This window comes from Parasteatoda tepidariorum, chromosome 2 (genome assembly GCF_982258835.1).
Source record: "Parasteatoda tepidariorum strain Cologne lab strain chromosome 2, Ptep-v5.0, whole genome shotgun sequence".
NCBI classification, from domain to species: domain Eukaryota; kingdom Metazoa; phylum Arthropoda; class Arachnida; order Araneae; family Theridiidae; genus Parasteatoda; species Parasteatoda tepidariorum.
The window spans coordinates 102,728,386-102,744,085 of NC_141756.1; the positions used below are offsets into that span (position 1 = coordinate 102,728,386).

General features: G+C 29.3%; 2 protein-coding genes across 3 annotated transcripts in view; one reads left to right on the forward strand and one right to left on the reverse strand.

Moving 5' to 3' along the window:
* LOC107455444 (plexin domain-containing protein 1) overlaps nucleotides 1–6,908 on the forward strand; it is a 37,455-nt gene extending 30,547 nt beyond the window's left edge. The window contains exons 11-12 of one of the 2 annotated variants that reach the window (XM_016073011.4): nucleotides 2,023–2,162; nucleotides 3,116–3,711. In XM_016073011.4, coding sequence (XP_015928497.2) covers nucleotides 2,023–2,162; nucleotides 3,116–3,184 — 209 coding nt within the window. In that variant the 3' untranslated portion in view covers nucleotides 3,185–3,711. Of the gene's footprint in view, nucleotides 1–2,022; nucleotides 2,163–3,115 lie in introns of both variants that reach the window. The other variant, XM_016073010.5, reaches the window with a different exon arrangement.
* Nucleotides 6,909–13,828: 6,920 nt separating this feature from the next.
* The window catches only part of LOC107455442 (Na(+)/citrate cotransporter), a 68,579-nt gene continuing 66,707 nt past the window's right edge, over nucleotides 13,829–15,700 (reverse strand). The window contains exon 13 of the mRNA XM_043049711.3: nucleotides 13,829–14,048. Within this exon, the coding sequence (XP_042905645.2) occupies nucleotides 13,881–14,048 (168 nt within the window). The 3' untranslated portion in view covers nucleotides 13,829–13,880. The remainder of the gene's footprint in view (nucleotides 14,049–15,700) is intronic.

Genomic DNA, 15,700 nt, shown 5'->3' on the forward strand with positions numbered 1-15,700 from the left:
CCTGGATCAAGTATTGGTGAAAATTGCCTGGCCGCAGGACTTTTTAATGGAACTAACTGGTATTTGCTATACATGGAGGAAAAAAAACCCATGAAAATCTTACATGGCAAGGGTCTCTAACCCATCTATCACTGAGGATATTTTATGTCAGTACTGTGGTCGGTGCGAGCCGAATGCAGAATTTCTATCGACCAGTTATAGCTGGGTTTCGAACCCGGTTTTTATTTTTTTCGTGTCCTAATTTTTTCCTGCTGCTGTTACAATCTAAGAAACTCATGGTGTGTTTAGCAATCAATGTTGCATCTGTTACAATATTATGAACTGTATTCATCTGACACTGATGCAAGATTAATTGGAGTAGAGTGCCCGACCATCAGTGTCATGCATTGATGTTTTAACATTGTGAACTGTATTCTTTAGTTGGCCTTGTACCTATAATGCAAATGTTCTAAGTTTTCTAACTCTCCTGTCACTTTTCCCTGATGTTTCCATTCATGGGTTACTGTGCAATTCTTCTCAATATTTATGATCTGTCCTACCATATGTTTTAATCACCCAGTATCAAAAAATTTATATTTATGGTTAATTAATTTAAAAATTGTATTTTGTGTGTGTTTTTTTAAACTAAAAACTTTTTCCCCGTTGCATTAATTTACCATTTAATAAAGGTAATATCATCAGGCTTCATTCAATGATTTATAAAAGTAATGCTTCAAATTTATATCAGAGAATGATTTTTCACAAACATGTAAAAAAGTTTTTTTGTCCTTTTAATGGTAAAATTAGGATTGAAAAGTTTGATTATAAGAAGCTGTTTCACTTGTTAATGTAGTAATGAATATCATATGCATTGCATGTATTTAAAGTAGTTTTAATTTAGGTATTAGGTAATATGAGGCTACTTAACAGAAATATAACCAGATTTGTTTTTAAAGGTTTCTTTTTCTTATGATAAAAGTTATATGGATGTAACATATTTTAAATGTCAATTGCTATGCTTACTATCTTATTTACTATGCAAGCTGCACTTAGCATTTTTCTTAATATTTACTTATGTTTACCAGGTTTGGGTTTTTTGGTTTTTAATATCAAAAGCTGGTTTTTGACCTGACACAATCTTTCAAAAACTATTGAAACCTGATAAAAACTTGGGGAAAGATTCTTTTTTGTCATTGAGGATATTTTTATTAGGAAGTTAAATCATGCATAATACTTTTATTATAATTGCTGCTTTAATTATGATTTATATTATCTATCAACATCTACAAAAAAAAAAAATATATATATATAGCTCAAAATTATTGAATCTATTAACTGGATTTTCTTAAAGTATAGTATTGTTAATACTTGAATATCAATGTATTTTTTGCTATATTATAACTATTCCGTTCATATTGCAAAAAAATGAGTTTCTAACCTAAATGTTGATTTTAATTCTTTTATGCAGATTTTTAGCTTAAGTAAAACTAAAGTGGTCACCAATACAATACTTTTCACCTTGTCATTTTTTTTCTTCTGGTTCTCAAAATATAAATGTTTGTTTAAATGAGTTAATTATTTTTTTTTCAATCAATCAATGCAAGTGTTTATAGTTTATCAATATTTAGTATGTCATTGTAGGTTTTGCAGGCCTATATTCTTATCCATGCCACTAAGCATGAATTGACAGAATATTTTCAAATTTTAAACATTACTATTAATAATCATTTAATATTTATATTAATAGATTATGATTTTCTACACCAAAATGTTGGGTTTTCGGCAGTAGTTGTCAAAACAAAAAAGGGGTTTGATGTTAAAATGATTAAAGAACATGATGGATTACTTGTAATTTTATATGTACTTTTATTTATAATAGCTAATAATTATATTTAAGAACAAAAATTTAGGTTTTTGACAATAGTCAACTATGTAATAAAGGGATTTTCGAAACTGCCGAATTTTCAAAAACTTTCATACCCTGGTTGAAACTTTTTCTTTAATTATTTATATGAAAGTATACTTAATATTTTGTTGCTTTAGTTGCTGACGAATCCTCTTCGGTTGGAGTTGGAAGCGTGGTAGCAATTTTACTTATCTTGGCTGTTGTTCTTGGTGGCTTAGTGTGGGTTGGTTATGCTTATCGAAATCCACACACCTCATCTGGGCAGCTTTTAATTAGAGTAAGTATTTGGTGTCTGACTAGTTAATTTAAAGACACTTCCATTTTAGTTGTCTAATTATTCTGTTTTTTTTCCCTCCATTTTTTTTTATTGGATACTTAACATGTATGTTACAGTGTTCTCCTCAAGCGTTTTTAGAAGGATGGCCATTCATTTTGTCTGCCCTTTGATGCACCCTCTTACTCCTTTTTGTAAAAATGAAGTGCCATCCCTTAAAAACACTGCTTTTTTATTCATATTCCATTAAAAAATATCAATTTACTGTTTAAATAATAATTACACACTGTTAAAATTATCTGTGTTTATAGGTTTAATTCTGATTACTATTACAAATGTTAATTTTGTTAGTATTTTCTATGTAGGATTTTTTTCTTCTTTTTCCCGAGGAGAGAAAGTATATTGATAAATTTGATTAAGTGATTTGCTAAGCTATACTGTGTTTTTTCTTGGACAAAGTCATTATTTGTTCTCTAAAGCACTGGTCGACAATAACAAAATCAATACAAATTTAAAATAATTATTTGTTTACGTTATTAACGCGTGCGCAATGCGAGATGTCTTCGTTGGACAGGCTGCTCATGCTGAGCTAACAAAACTATTTTGTTGGCGTCCGCGATGCAATAACTTCCCGCTGACGCCCATAGATGAAACCGGCCTTCAGCCAGATAATGATGCCTTTTCGAATTATAATAGTTTTATATTTGAACTTTTTTGCATATTTTTTCCTTTTCTGTTATTTATTTTTCTTATCAACTACTCAGAAATGAATAAAATTGTAAAGCACTTTAATTATTTCCATGCATTACTATACCTGGTTACTTATGCAGTTTAGCAATACAGTGTTATTTTTTTTTTTTTTTTTTGTGAGAGTTCTTTTTTTTTTTTTTTTTTTTTGGTTTTTTTATTTTTTTGGACTACTTTATTAAGTATTCTTTTTTTCCTCTTCTTTCCAGTACCGTCCTACTCAGTGGCGCTTTAGAAGTGGTGAGGCAAGATATACTGCAGCTTCAGTTCACATGTAAAAGTCAAATTCCAAGTTTTTTTTCTTAAAAAAAAGAGCAAAGAAAAACAGGTTTGAAAAACAGATGGTACATTCCTTATGCAGAACACAAGTGCACCTTAAATGCCATATCATGCCAGCACAAAATTTCATTCTTGAATATCTGCATTCTTTTTTTAAACATTATTCAGTGTTCATACCTGTTTCTTTTTTAGAGAATGCAGCCAATATTTTTAATACAAATTACTGGACGTGGAATTTTTTTTCTTCTGACTACCATGTCCGTTTTTAAAATTGACTAAATACAGAATGTATGTATTTTTAACAGTTGTTATTGTATTTTAATCTGAATCGATATTATAAAGTTAAAAACTAACACTATGTTATACTTAATTACCCTATAAAAGTGCATTCAATGGAAATGAAATTCTGAAGCCTTAAAAAAATATTTTGTTAATTTAATTGAAATAATTGTTTTTCTAATAATCTTAGGAATATTCAAAATATTGTTCATATTAATCAAATAAATTAATTTAAATTTAAAAAAAATTTAAATTAAGGAAAAGTAAAAACTTAATATTTTTCTCTTATTATTGCTTTTATAAAATTTTAAATTTAAGAACGTTAATTGAAAATATGAATATTTCTTCTTACAATGGTCACATATCAATTATATTTGTAAACCATTATTTTTAATTCAGTTGCTGTTATTAGTTTTAATTAAATTTGAAATAGAATGAAGCAAACCTTAAATAAATCTTTGCCTTTTTGATAATAGAATTTTGTTATAAGAAAAAGCAGAACATGGTGTGTTGGCACTTTAGGATAAACATTTAGAAACAATTAAAAATTGAATGTTTACCTCTGGGTAAACATTTTCTCGTTACAGCTTGTAGAGTATGTGCCTTTACTGCTGCTGCACGTGAAGTTTTATTTTTGAAATGTGATATTTACATGTATAGACTTTTTGCCTGAAAAATAACAAGTAATGATGAAGAACCTGAAACTTTGAATAATTTTTAAATTTTAGGAATGTTCTTTTATTCTGTTTGTGTTGTTTAAACTGAATGTATTTGTATGTGTGAAAATTTAATGAGGTCTAATTAAGTTTGAAATTTCATGTTTCGTTTGTATGAAATGACTTCTTGAATCTCTTAAGAAATTTGCTTTTATTTTATTGAACGTCGTAAAATTTTCTAAATAACATTTACACGAAGCACATATTTTTTATCAAATGTTTTATAGTGTAAAAAAAAAATTAATAACTGAAACCATATCAACAGTATTGAAATAAAAACTGATTGAAGTTAGAAAACTATATTTTAATGGGTTTTAAATAATTTGTTTTAGTCAGGGTTTGTCTAGAATTTCGTAATTTAATTATTTTTAATGATTTTTTGTGTGGCCTTTTAAGTAGCTATTTATTAAAAAAGGGGCACATAAATTTTTTGAATCTAATTTAAAATAAATTTATGTCAAGAAATGCTAAATTATATCTCTTAAATGCACTGAGATATTTTTAAAGTTTGTATTTTTCTCTTTTTATCGATGATTTTTTTAATTAAATTTCTTAATTTAAGCTATTTTTTAATGAAGCAGCTATTTTTTTATTAAAAGAAATGTCTTATACATGTGACACTGATTTTTATAAATTAATTAAAAGTGATCTTATGTAATGAAACCAATGAATTAAATCTATTATATGAATATTAAAAAAAAGCAACGGCAGGCTATTTTTTAAAAGTGTTTATTATCTTGTTATTACACAGAATACTATAAAATTAAGATTATATTTTATTACTCAAAATCTTAATAAAAATTCTTTTAGCTACTATCAATGTGTTTTTGTCTGAAAAAATGGTAAATATTCAATTAATGTATTGCTTATTTCCATAAAAAAGAAGTGCAAGTGGTTGTAATATAAAAATTATATAAAAATATTATGATTATATAAAAATTACTTAACTGTGTAATACTAATATTTTTTCCACATTTAAGTCACCTTTACAGTATTTTCTGTTTTATATTTTAAAACTAGACTAAATTCAAGGAAAAATAAATCTCTTTTTATTTTAATAGTTCTCTTTAAGTATCATTTAAATAGTTTCAATGTTTTTTAAAAGAACATTAACCTTTGATTTAAGCTATCAGTTTCCATACTTTTTTTTTTTGCATGACGATGACCGTATTCAAAGTTGAAATGGAATCTTTTAATTGTTTTAAAGAGTTAATGATATTAACCTTTCACTATTTTATGTTAGTGTGTTTCCCCCTTTCTTTTTATGATGAACTTTTAGTTATGCTTAATTCTTAGTTTTGATTATTAATCATATTTTCAGTTGCAAAATGGATTTTGTTTGTGATTTGGCAAATGTAATTATTTAATTGGAATATTTTTTATTAACTCTTTTAAGAATAATTGATACTATCATCATAATTAGTATTTATTTATCTTAAATAGTTTTACATAATAGGTTTAAAACAAAGGTTCGGAACTGAAGATAAAACTGCACCATTTGCAGACCTTGTGCAAGCTTCAGTTTATTTTGGTAACATTTTAGAGTTTACAATTGGAATAAATCTTTCAAAGTTATAATTCCTGAAAAGCACAATATAACAGATATACATAATAAAGTTGGAAATTTTAATTGTAATTAGCAATCTGAAATTTATTTTAAAATGTACAATAATTGATATATATATATACTGCTACCCTTTGGGTATTTCTTTTCAAGGATAAATCTAAAACATTTACTCACATTTCACTTAGTCAATCGCTTAATGAGTACTCAAAAGTTGGGATCAATAAGAAAATCAAAACATCTCAGAAAAACCTTATAGTCCCAAACCATTTAAAATTATAAATCCCCCCCCCCATTTATACACCGTCAATCCCAAATCTTAATTTACGAAAATATTTATTCTTTGTTTAAAATTCTGTTAAAGTTTTTAAAATCTTGTTGGAATTAATTTTAAACTAATTTGTATTTTATCTAGAATACTTTTGCATAATTTTTGGGATTTTCATGTTTTAAATGGCTATCTTTTGCAAACGTTTACATTTTAAAAATACTTTTTAAAATTTGGTTAAAATTAATGTTTGACCATATGGCCTCACTTTAATTTTTAAAATGCCATATGATTGGTATAATATTATAAATCAATATCTTTAAATATGTATGTCAATGAAAAAAGTGGGTTCAAAGCTCAAACATCGGAAACTATTGTTATTAATTATAGTAAACAATTGTTTCAGTTCCAAGTCATTAGTCAATAATTCATTTTACAATGAGTAAATTGTATATATTAGCTTTCTCAATTGCATTTTATTATTTTTCTTTTGTCAATTGTATTTATTTTCCTCAAGTGTATCCCTTTTCTTTGTTTTAATTTTTTTTAAAAAATTTTTTTGTCATTACGCTATTTTAGAAATCTTTTCCTCTTTTACTTGACATTGTATGAAATCTACATTAACGTGATTCTTAAATTTGTTTCTTAATGATTTGCTCAATTCTTACCAGATATTGACTGCTCCTATTACTTTTGCTCAGTTGTTGCTGATGAAAAATAAGACTGCTTTCACAATGAAAAGATGAAAAAAATAAATTGTGAAATATTTAAAGCCTAATGTTTAGTTTTGTAAATGAATTGATGATTATCATGTCTGTACATTTGTTAATCTTTTGATGATGCATTAAAGGAGACATATATGATGATTGTAAATAAATTGAACATTTTTTACTGAATTTTGTGTTCCTTGGTTATGTCAAGAAAATTTTTTGACTGTCATTCAATTTTTTTTTTTGTTTATGTATCATTCAATTGATTCTCCTAATCTCGCAATTTTCACATGTATTAGTCTTCATTTGGACATTAAATTATTATTTTTTTTTTTAAATTTAGTGGTACTAACATTTGTGTTAAATGTAAAAATCTTGGGTTAAAAGGTTTAAAGATGTCAACTGTACTGGATTTTTCCAGTTTCTCCTGATCTATTGGTTTAATAAAAATTCTCCTGATTTTTGTACATTTTAGAAAATTCTGTAAAATTGAGTAAGTTTCCTAGAAAAATCCCTATTGAAATAGAATTTTTGTACATATTATTGCTTACTTGCTTGAATATTTAAATTAGTATTACTAATACATTATGAAGCGAACCTCGTTTATAGAAATCAGTTCAAAACTTTTTTTTGTTGCAAAATGTTCCGTTTATTTTTATTCAGAACTCCCTTTTCAAATTAATTTTAAAAAAATCTTAAAGATATCTTATTAAATGCCTATTACTATTAAAAATTATGAGTAAACATTATTTCCACCATTTAAAGCATATTAATGCCAATCATGACCAGAAATTATTGCAGTTTTTCTATTTAGATGTCAATAAAATTCCCTATGTGTAAAGTGTGTAGCACATTATGAAACAATTGTCATGAAATTTATATTTCGTAAAATCTACTGAATTTTTTCCTATCTATGTTGACAGCTATGAAAGTCTTTTAGTTTAGATGTATTTTAAGTGCTTAGTTATTCTTGTTTCAGACAACATTTTTCTACTATATCATACGATCTGTCCAAATCATTACGTAAGCTGTAAGTGGATTTATTTTTTATTAGTATCTATTTTGAAAACGAAGGGAAATTTTATTTTCTCCCGTTAAATTGACATTACCAAGTATAATTGGAGTGTTTAAAGGATGGAACAGGTAAGTGACATTTTAGTAAATTTGAGAAAATGCTCTTTAAACTAAATACATTCTTCGTTTTTGTTGCTCTTGATGCTTTTAGTATATTTAGGAAGACATCACTCATCAGTTTTTTTGGGGATTTATTTATTTGACCCATTACTCTTTTTATAAAGGAACATTTTTAATAATTTTTGTTCGTCGCATTTACTTGTTTTCATGGGAAATTAGTTTTTCAGCGAAGTCTCTTTGAAAAGCAAATACTTAGGCTTATATTCTCAAAATAAAATTTTAGCAACCTCAATTCGAGGCATGAAGTTTTTTTCTAGCCTTGTTATTCGGAAAACCGTCCTAAAGCGATTGAGAGACAGCTTGATCTCAACATTCACAGAGTAGATGTTTTACGGGCATATATTGTACTAATTGGTGAGTGTTTGATAATTATTAATATGAAAAACAGGGTGCATAGCGTTTTTAAAAAGTGCTTAAAGATGCTTATTTTCGTTTTTTAAAGCCTTTAAAGGTGCTTTTTTCATTGGGTGTTTTTAAAAAATGCTTAATTTTTCCCCTTTTTGAAATGAGATTTTTCCTTTACCATGTTGATTTTCGCTACGAATTATGCAAAAAGACACAGTTCACATTGTTTTATTCAACATTTTCACAATCAATTCAGCCCCAATCTATTTCTTCCTATTGTCAGTCCGTAGCGTATGAAGACACCATTCGTTTTACATGATTCAAAATTTCATTATTTTTAACAATGTCAAAAGTTTTTCTTTTTTTGATATGACTGTTAAAACAAGATAAAACCGTCAATTGTCAAAAACTTTCCAACCCTGCCGAATTGTGATATTTTTTTGGAGTGCTTAAAAATATTGTTTGAAAAGTGCTTAAAAGGTGCTTATTTTTTGTTAAATAATTTGGCTAAGCACCCTGAAAAATAATACTGATTGTGTTCAAAATGATATGTCATTTCTTCACATCTAAAAGTATGTCTAAAACTAAATAAAAGTATTTTTATTAATTTTAATAAAAAAAATTATCTATTGCTGTTGAAAAGCATAATTTATTTCCAAATTTTTTTTCATTAGAAATAAACAGATCAGATGATGCAAAAAGACATTTTTTAAATCTGGAAAACTGTTTTGGGTATTTTTTCTATCATGATTAGTTGCGCGCCTCTCGTTTTTCCATTAAAAAAATTTTCGGCTTTCAACAGCCAACATACTTCTTCAGTCATCCGGCGGTCTTGACCAGTGATTGATTAATTTCTGCTTTTGTTTGAGTTTGTTAAAACTGTTCTTTGCGAAAAAGCATGAAACTGATTTTTGAACTTGTGCACCGAATGTACTAGGTGAGACAATCGTGACTAAATGATAAAAAAATATGTTTTAAAGTGTTATTTCAAACGTTGACTAATATTTTATTTTAAGTTTGCAGGGTGCGTAGCTTTTTTAAAAGGTGCTTATTTTCGTTTTTTAAAAGCCCTTAAAGGTGCTTTTTTCATTGGGTGTTTTTAAAAAATGCTTAATTTTCCCCTTTTTTCAAATGAGATTTTTCCTTTGCCATGTTGATTTTCGCTGTGAATTATGCAGAAAGACGCTGTTCACATTGTTCTATTCAACGTTTTCACAATTAATTCAATCTATTTCAGTGTATCGTCAGTCCGTAGCGTATGAAAACGCCATTTGATTTAAATGATTCAAAAATTTCGACAATAGTCAAAAAAATTCCGAAAGTTTTTTTTAATATTTTTTGACATGACGATTAAAACCAGATAAAACCGTCAATTTCCAATCCTACCTAATTGTGTTTTTTAAATGCTTAAAAATATTATTTGAGTCCTTAAAATGTGCGTATTTTTTGTCGTATTTTTTTTTTTGTTTGCACCCAACTCGAACAGTCATCATCAATTTCTGTGCGGTCTAATCTATTGTTACGATTTTCTCTCTACGATAAATTCTTTTTCAGATCTTCTGTAATTTTGTTTATAATCTGAATATTGATGTTAGTGAGATTTTCTTTTCAGAGGTAATTTAGGAATTCTATATTCTTAATTCTCCCTTGCAGCAGATTTCTCATAAAAGATGGTCCTGGATTTCTTGCCTATCAAGCAAACATCCTGTGGGATATTTTGTGCCACAAAGCTACAACTGCAAATAAAATCAAGGGGGGCGGGAACGGTTTACGTCCATTTATTAGAAATCAATAATATGGAGAATCTGTTTCCACGAGAGCTATTGCTATTACACTGAGAAAATGGGCCGTGCTGGGAAAAACTATTACTATCTGCGCGCAAAAATATAATTTTTTCCATTGACATAAACCGTTCTTTCCCCTTGATCTTCAATTATATGTCACCTAAAATTCTTTTGAACGATTAAAAGTTATAAAATTGCGTCTAAGGAGAGATGTGCTATTGTCATTTAATTTTTGTAAACTCATTTACGTGACGGAAAATCTCGATTAGTATTCTCGGATTAGCTTAAAAGAATGTTAAAATTTTAAATTTACTTCTCTGCTTTACGACAATACAAACTTCTACCGCCTCTTGACCGCTACAAGTAGAATTTATCGAATTTCGACCCTTTCTAGAGAAATGAAAAAAAATATTTGGCCTAAATCAACCTTCGTATCCAGGGTTCTTGCTGTCCTAAAATGTCCTAAAAAAGTGCTAAAATTTTTTCCCAACTTTTTTAGGGCCTAAAAAGTGCTAAAATTTCTTCTGAGTGCTAAAAAAGTGCTAAATATTTTTTATTTTGGCATTTTGAAAATTTTTTTGAGTGATCGGTTTCCCTAAATCCTTAAATTCTGTTGCCTTCAGCTCTCCTGCTGCCTCCATCTTTTTAAAAGATTCTTGGGCTTTGGGGAAAGAAGTTCTTTCTTCTGAGATTTTATGGACTTTAAAAGTTGTAGAAAGCTAATACTCCTACAATTCTTCCAAAGACACTGGAAAATTATTTAGTACAATGTTTCCAGACAGTTCAATAGCATGTCATTTCACCTGCAGTGAATCTAAGTGTGCATATCTCTGTCATTTTGGACTTGCACCTCATTTTAGCATGCTACTTCTGAAGTGCATTGATAATTTCAAGTTTTATACATTGCTTTTTGATGAGTCTTTGAACAAAGCGACACAGCAGAAGCAGTTGGATATACATATCCACTTTTGGAACCCAGTAAAGAACATTGTAGAGACGCGATACTTAACATCAGCTTTTCTGGGCCATTCTGTAGCAGATGACCTTTTACCCTGGTTTTATGCATCAGTCAAATATGTAGACCTTAAGAAATTATTGCAGATTTCTATGGACGGTCCTGCTGTCAATTGGAAGTTTTATAATAATATTCAAGAAGATTTGTTAAAAGAACATGGTGTTCAATGCAATGCAATAGGAAGTTGTGGGCTTCATATTTTAAATAACGCATTCTACAAAGGTGAATCTGAAACAGAATAGCTCATTGGTTCCATCCTGAGCTCAATCTTCTATCTTTTTAAAGATTCACCCACAAGAAAAGAAGATTTTATTAATCAATCAACTGAGAACAAATTACCACTAAAATTTTGTAACCACCGTTGGCTGGAAAATGCACCTGCAGCTGAAAGAGCAATATTGCTTTGGAATGATCTGAATTCTTATGTGAAAAATGTTGGCAAGTTTAGAACAGTGAAATGTAAATCCTTTTTAACTTTACAAGAAGCAATAAAAGACAAATTAATTCTTGTTAAGCTGAACTTTTTCTTAAATGTGTCGGAGCTAGTTTCACCTTTTTTGAAACTGTATCAAGCAGATCGGCCACTTTTACCATTTTTTGCTGCAAATATCCAGGATTTGGTATTACATAGTGTGCAATTATATAACATTCTGAAGCCAGAATCTACAGAAAACTTAAATTCTCTGGAGAAACTGTGCCATTTTAATTTTTGTGATGAAAAGAATTATGTCTCTCTGACAAAAATCAGTGTAGGTTTTAAAGGTGACCAAATTTTAAGTTTAAATTTAAAATTTAAGCAGTTGGCCTCAAAAGTTATTTCTGACCGGGATCATATTAATATAAAGAAAGATTGCAGAAAGTTTATCACCAAAATGTTAGAAACTTTAACTAGAGAAATGTCCAATAAACTATTCTGTTGTTAGAAATGTTGCTTGCATCAATCCAAAATTAATGTCAGAAAACAAAAGCAAGTGTGTTCTAAAAATGAGAAGCATATTAAATTACTTAAGTCAAAAATAGAAAATTGAGGAAAAAGATTGTGACAAAATTAAGCTGCAATTTGCATCATGTATAGATTAATTATGTAATTTTTATTTCATGAATCGTGAAACACTTTATTTGTATTTTTTTAATATCATGTATAGATTAAGTATGTTATTTTTACTTTACATCAAGTGCTAATTTTTTTTTTCTTAGTCCTAAAAAAATGCTAAAAAAGTCCTAATTTTTTTTTAAATAATTGAGCAAGAACCCTGGTATCAGATCTAAATACATTTTCTCGCCTTAAATAATTGTTCTTTACCGGTATAGATTTCACTTCATTTATTTGTGCTATTTTCTATGTTTTCTAGCATCTGCTCTACGTGTTTAATTAACACCCTACAACAATAATTCTCTGTAAACTGAACAATAATGATAGTAATAACTAATAAAGAAAAGAAAAAAACGCTTTTTTAGGAGATATAAGTTTAACACGAAGTGATGCACCTTTCGTTTTTCATTTTAGATTTGACAAAAATAAAATCATTTTTAATCCACTAGAAAAGCGTTTTTAAATGTTTTATTTTATTATTAATTGTATGTATATAATTTTTTACTAATAGCGTATGTCACTCAGGCAATCATTAATATCAGAGCTTCTAATCAGGGCTGCTGTTATCCCGGAAAAGAAAAGGGCAGATAGTAAAACAATTTTATATCTAGCTCGTTTTCGGGAAAAATAAAAAGCCCTATAAACTCTTGGTAATCACGTACATTTATTTCTTACGAAAACAAGCTACAAATAAAATGGTTTTTTATAGCGTTTTTTTTCTCTTTTCCGAGGTACAATCTGCCCTGTCTAACGTAAGAGATGATTCCAAAAGAAAATCTGATTGCCTGCTATTTAGATCATATATCTCTTTTTCCGAGGTATCCCTAGGAACATAAATTGCCTGCTATCTAGATCATGCGTCTCTTTTCCGAAGTATAATCAGCTCTGTCTAACATATTTGATGAATGTCTCATTTCCGAGCTACAATCATCCCTGTCTAACATATTTGATGAATGTCTCATTTCCGAGGTACAATCGGCCTTGTCTAACATATTTGATGAATTTCTCATTTCTGAGGTATATTGTCTGCCCTGTCTAACACAAGGGATGAAACCCCAAAAACATAAATTGCCTGCTATCTAGATCATGCGTCTCTTTTCCGAAGTACAATCAGCTCTGTCTAACATATTTGATGAATGTTTCATTTCCGAGCTGCAATCAGCCTTGTCTAACATATTTGATGAATGTCTCATTTCCGAGGTACAATCAGCCTTGTCTAACATATTTGATGAATGTCTCATTTCTGAGGTATATTGTCAGCCCTGTCTAACACAAGGGATGAAATCCCAAAAACATAAATTGCCTGCTATCTAGATCGTGCGTCTCTTTTCCGAAGTACAATCAGCTCTGTCTAACATATTTGATGAATGTCTCTCTTCCGAGGTACAATCAGCCGAGGTACAATATTTCAAAAGAATATCGATTGCCTGCAATCTAGATTATATGTCTAATAATTTCATTTTGGATTCAAGTATGACAATAAAAAAAAGAACTGTTGCAGAAAATTACTGTATGCTATACCATGTTTAGGAAAACAATTATAGACAGATGATAAATTAACATATAGTTTTTATGATACAGCGTGAATGCAGTTTGATAAATTTTATATAGGATTAATTATTTCGCTTGACCCATTTTTTTTTTATCTCTTGTGTCTCTATGTTTGAAACTAATACCAAGTTTTCAGATTTTTTATTATATACATAACTTGAACATCAGTACTCATTTCATAAGCTGAAAGTACTGTTAAATGTTTCATTTTTTACAGAGAGTAAGTCGCTATCAACAGCCCAGACAGGGAAAGTGTTCAAATCAAATAAGGCAACTCCTAGTGTGTTCAACATGAACATCTGAATACTGCAGCAAACTATATTCATGACAAATCCAGGTTTTACCTACAGTAAAATAATTTCAATCATAAGCAAAGTATAGTTAATCAGCATGTGAAGCACTTGAATCAATACCCATCGGTGATTATTGCCCTCAATTGAAATAAGAATTCCAAATCATACCCAGTTATGACCAGCCAATTAGAGTGCTACAATGAGTTGGAGAGAAATTCTTATTTTTGTGACGTAGGAAAGGTGACTGCTAACAGATTTTTCTCCTTACATTTATTCAACGGCAAAAGAAATGCTTAATGAATAAATATCTGAGACTGAAATTTTTCTTCTTCACGAACGGGAACACCGAGACTTAGCCGTATTGCTTAATTCTTTTACACTTCTCTCCATTTTTACTGTTGTGTATTTTTATTTTATAACCGTCGTTGATCAGCCGACTGAATTTTCAGCTTACAGCTATCAATGTTCAACTCCGTAGTCTTGTCATTTTGAACCCAATCCAGAAAACCAGGGAACTTCTGGATCAAGTGGGAGAAATTTACCTTCGTGGAAGACTTTTTGGTAAGCCTCATTTGCGTTACACGGAGAGGAAAACCTCCCACAGTTGGTATACCACTAGGGATATTTTGCTTCAGCATTGTTGTTGGTGCAAGCCGGGTGCGGAATTTGAATCAACCTGTCACTGCTTGGATTCGAACTCGGCTCACGTAATTGGAAGGCGAGTGCTCTATCCCCTAGGCCACCACGGCTCACTGTCGCGCAATAGAAGAAGAAAAAAAACAAGTGCTTCTCAAGAGATTCTGAGAAAATTAGCTTGACAACTCTTTTCTCTCTATTGCTAATGCTATGAATGCTAATATGGAACTTCAGAAAAGTGAGAAAGCAAAATTTATTTTTGAAATAAAGAAATCTTTTTTGAAACGTGCAGTTTATCGTACAGGTATGCCAAATATATAAAAATCCCAATTTCGAATTTTTGTCGCTTGCGTTGATATTCATTTTGAACGGCAGTTTACCCCTCGCTTGTCCGATTTGATGTGCATTGCGCAAAAGAAAAAAGTAATAAATAAACGACCATTCTGAATAACTTTCGATCTAATGATCTGATCTTAATGTTCTAGGACTTACTGGTTCGAGAGGGTAATTTAAAATTTACTAATTCAATGCAGGCGATATTTTAGTTAACGAAATCAGACACAAAAACGTACCTTTATCTGCATAAACATACCTTTTTCGGGACGGATTCGAATTTTTGACAATCTGAGCTGCAATCTGGGAAATATGGTCCCAACAACGTGGCAAAATGCAAAATTTTAGCGAAATCGATCGAAAAGTTCTACAGATATCGAATTTTAAAAAAAGTCACATTTAAAATTCAATTTTTCATGAACTCTTGCACCGATTTTGCCATGAAACGATGTAAGAAATTGCATGCCTTACAATTCAAAAATGTTTCAACTGTTATTATATAAATTCAATTGCCGCTATTTCAATCATATGTCTCTTTTTCCGAAATACAAACAGCCATACATGGCAGTACTTTTACTTTCGTTACTTGTACCGCCGGTACAAGTAAAAAGTACGCACTTTTACTTGTACTTCGTTACTTTTTAAATTTAGTGCTTTTACTTGTACTTTCGTTACTTTTTTAGGGAAAAAGTAAAAGTATTTGTAACGAAAATATCGAATGAAATCGTTACTTT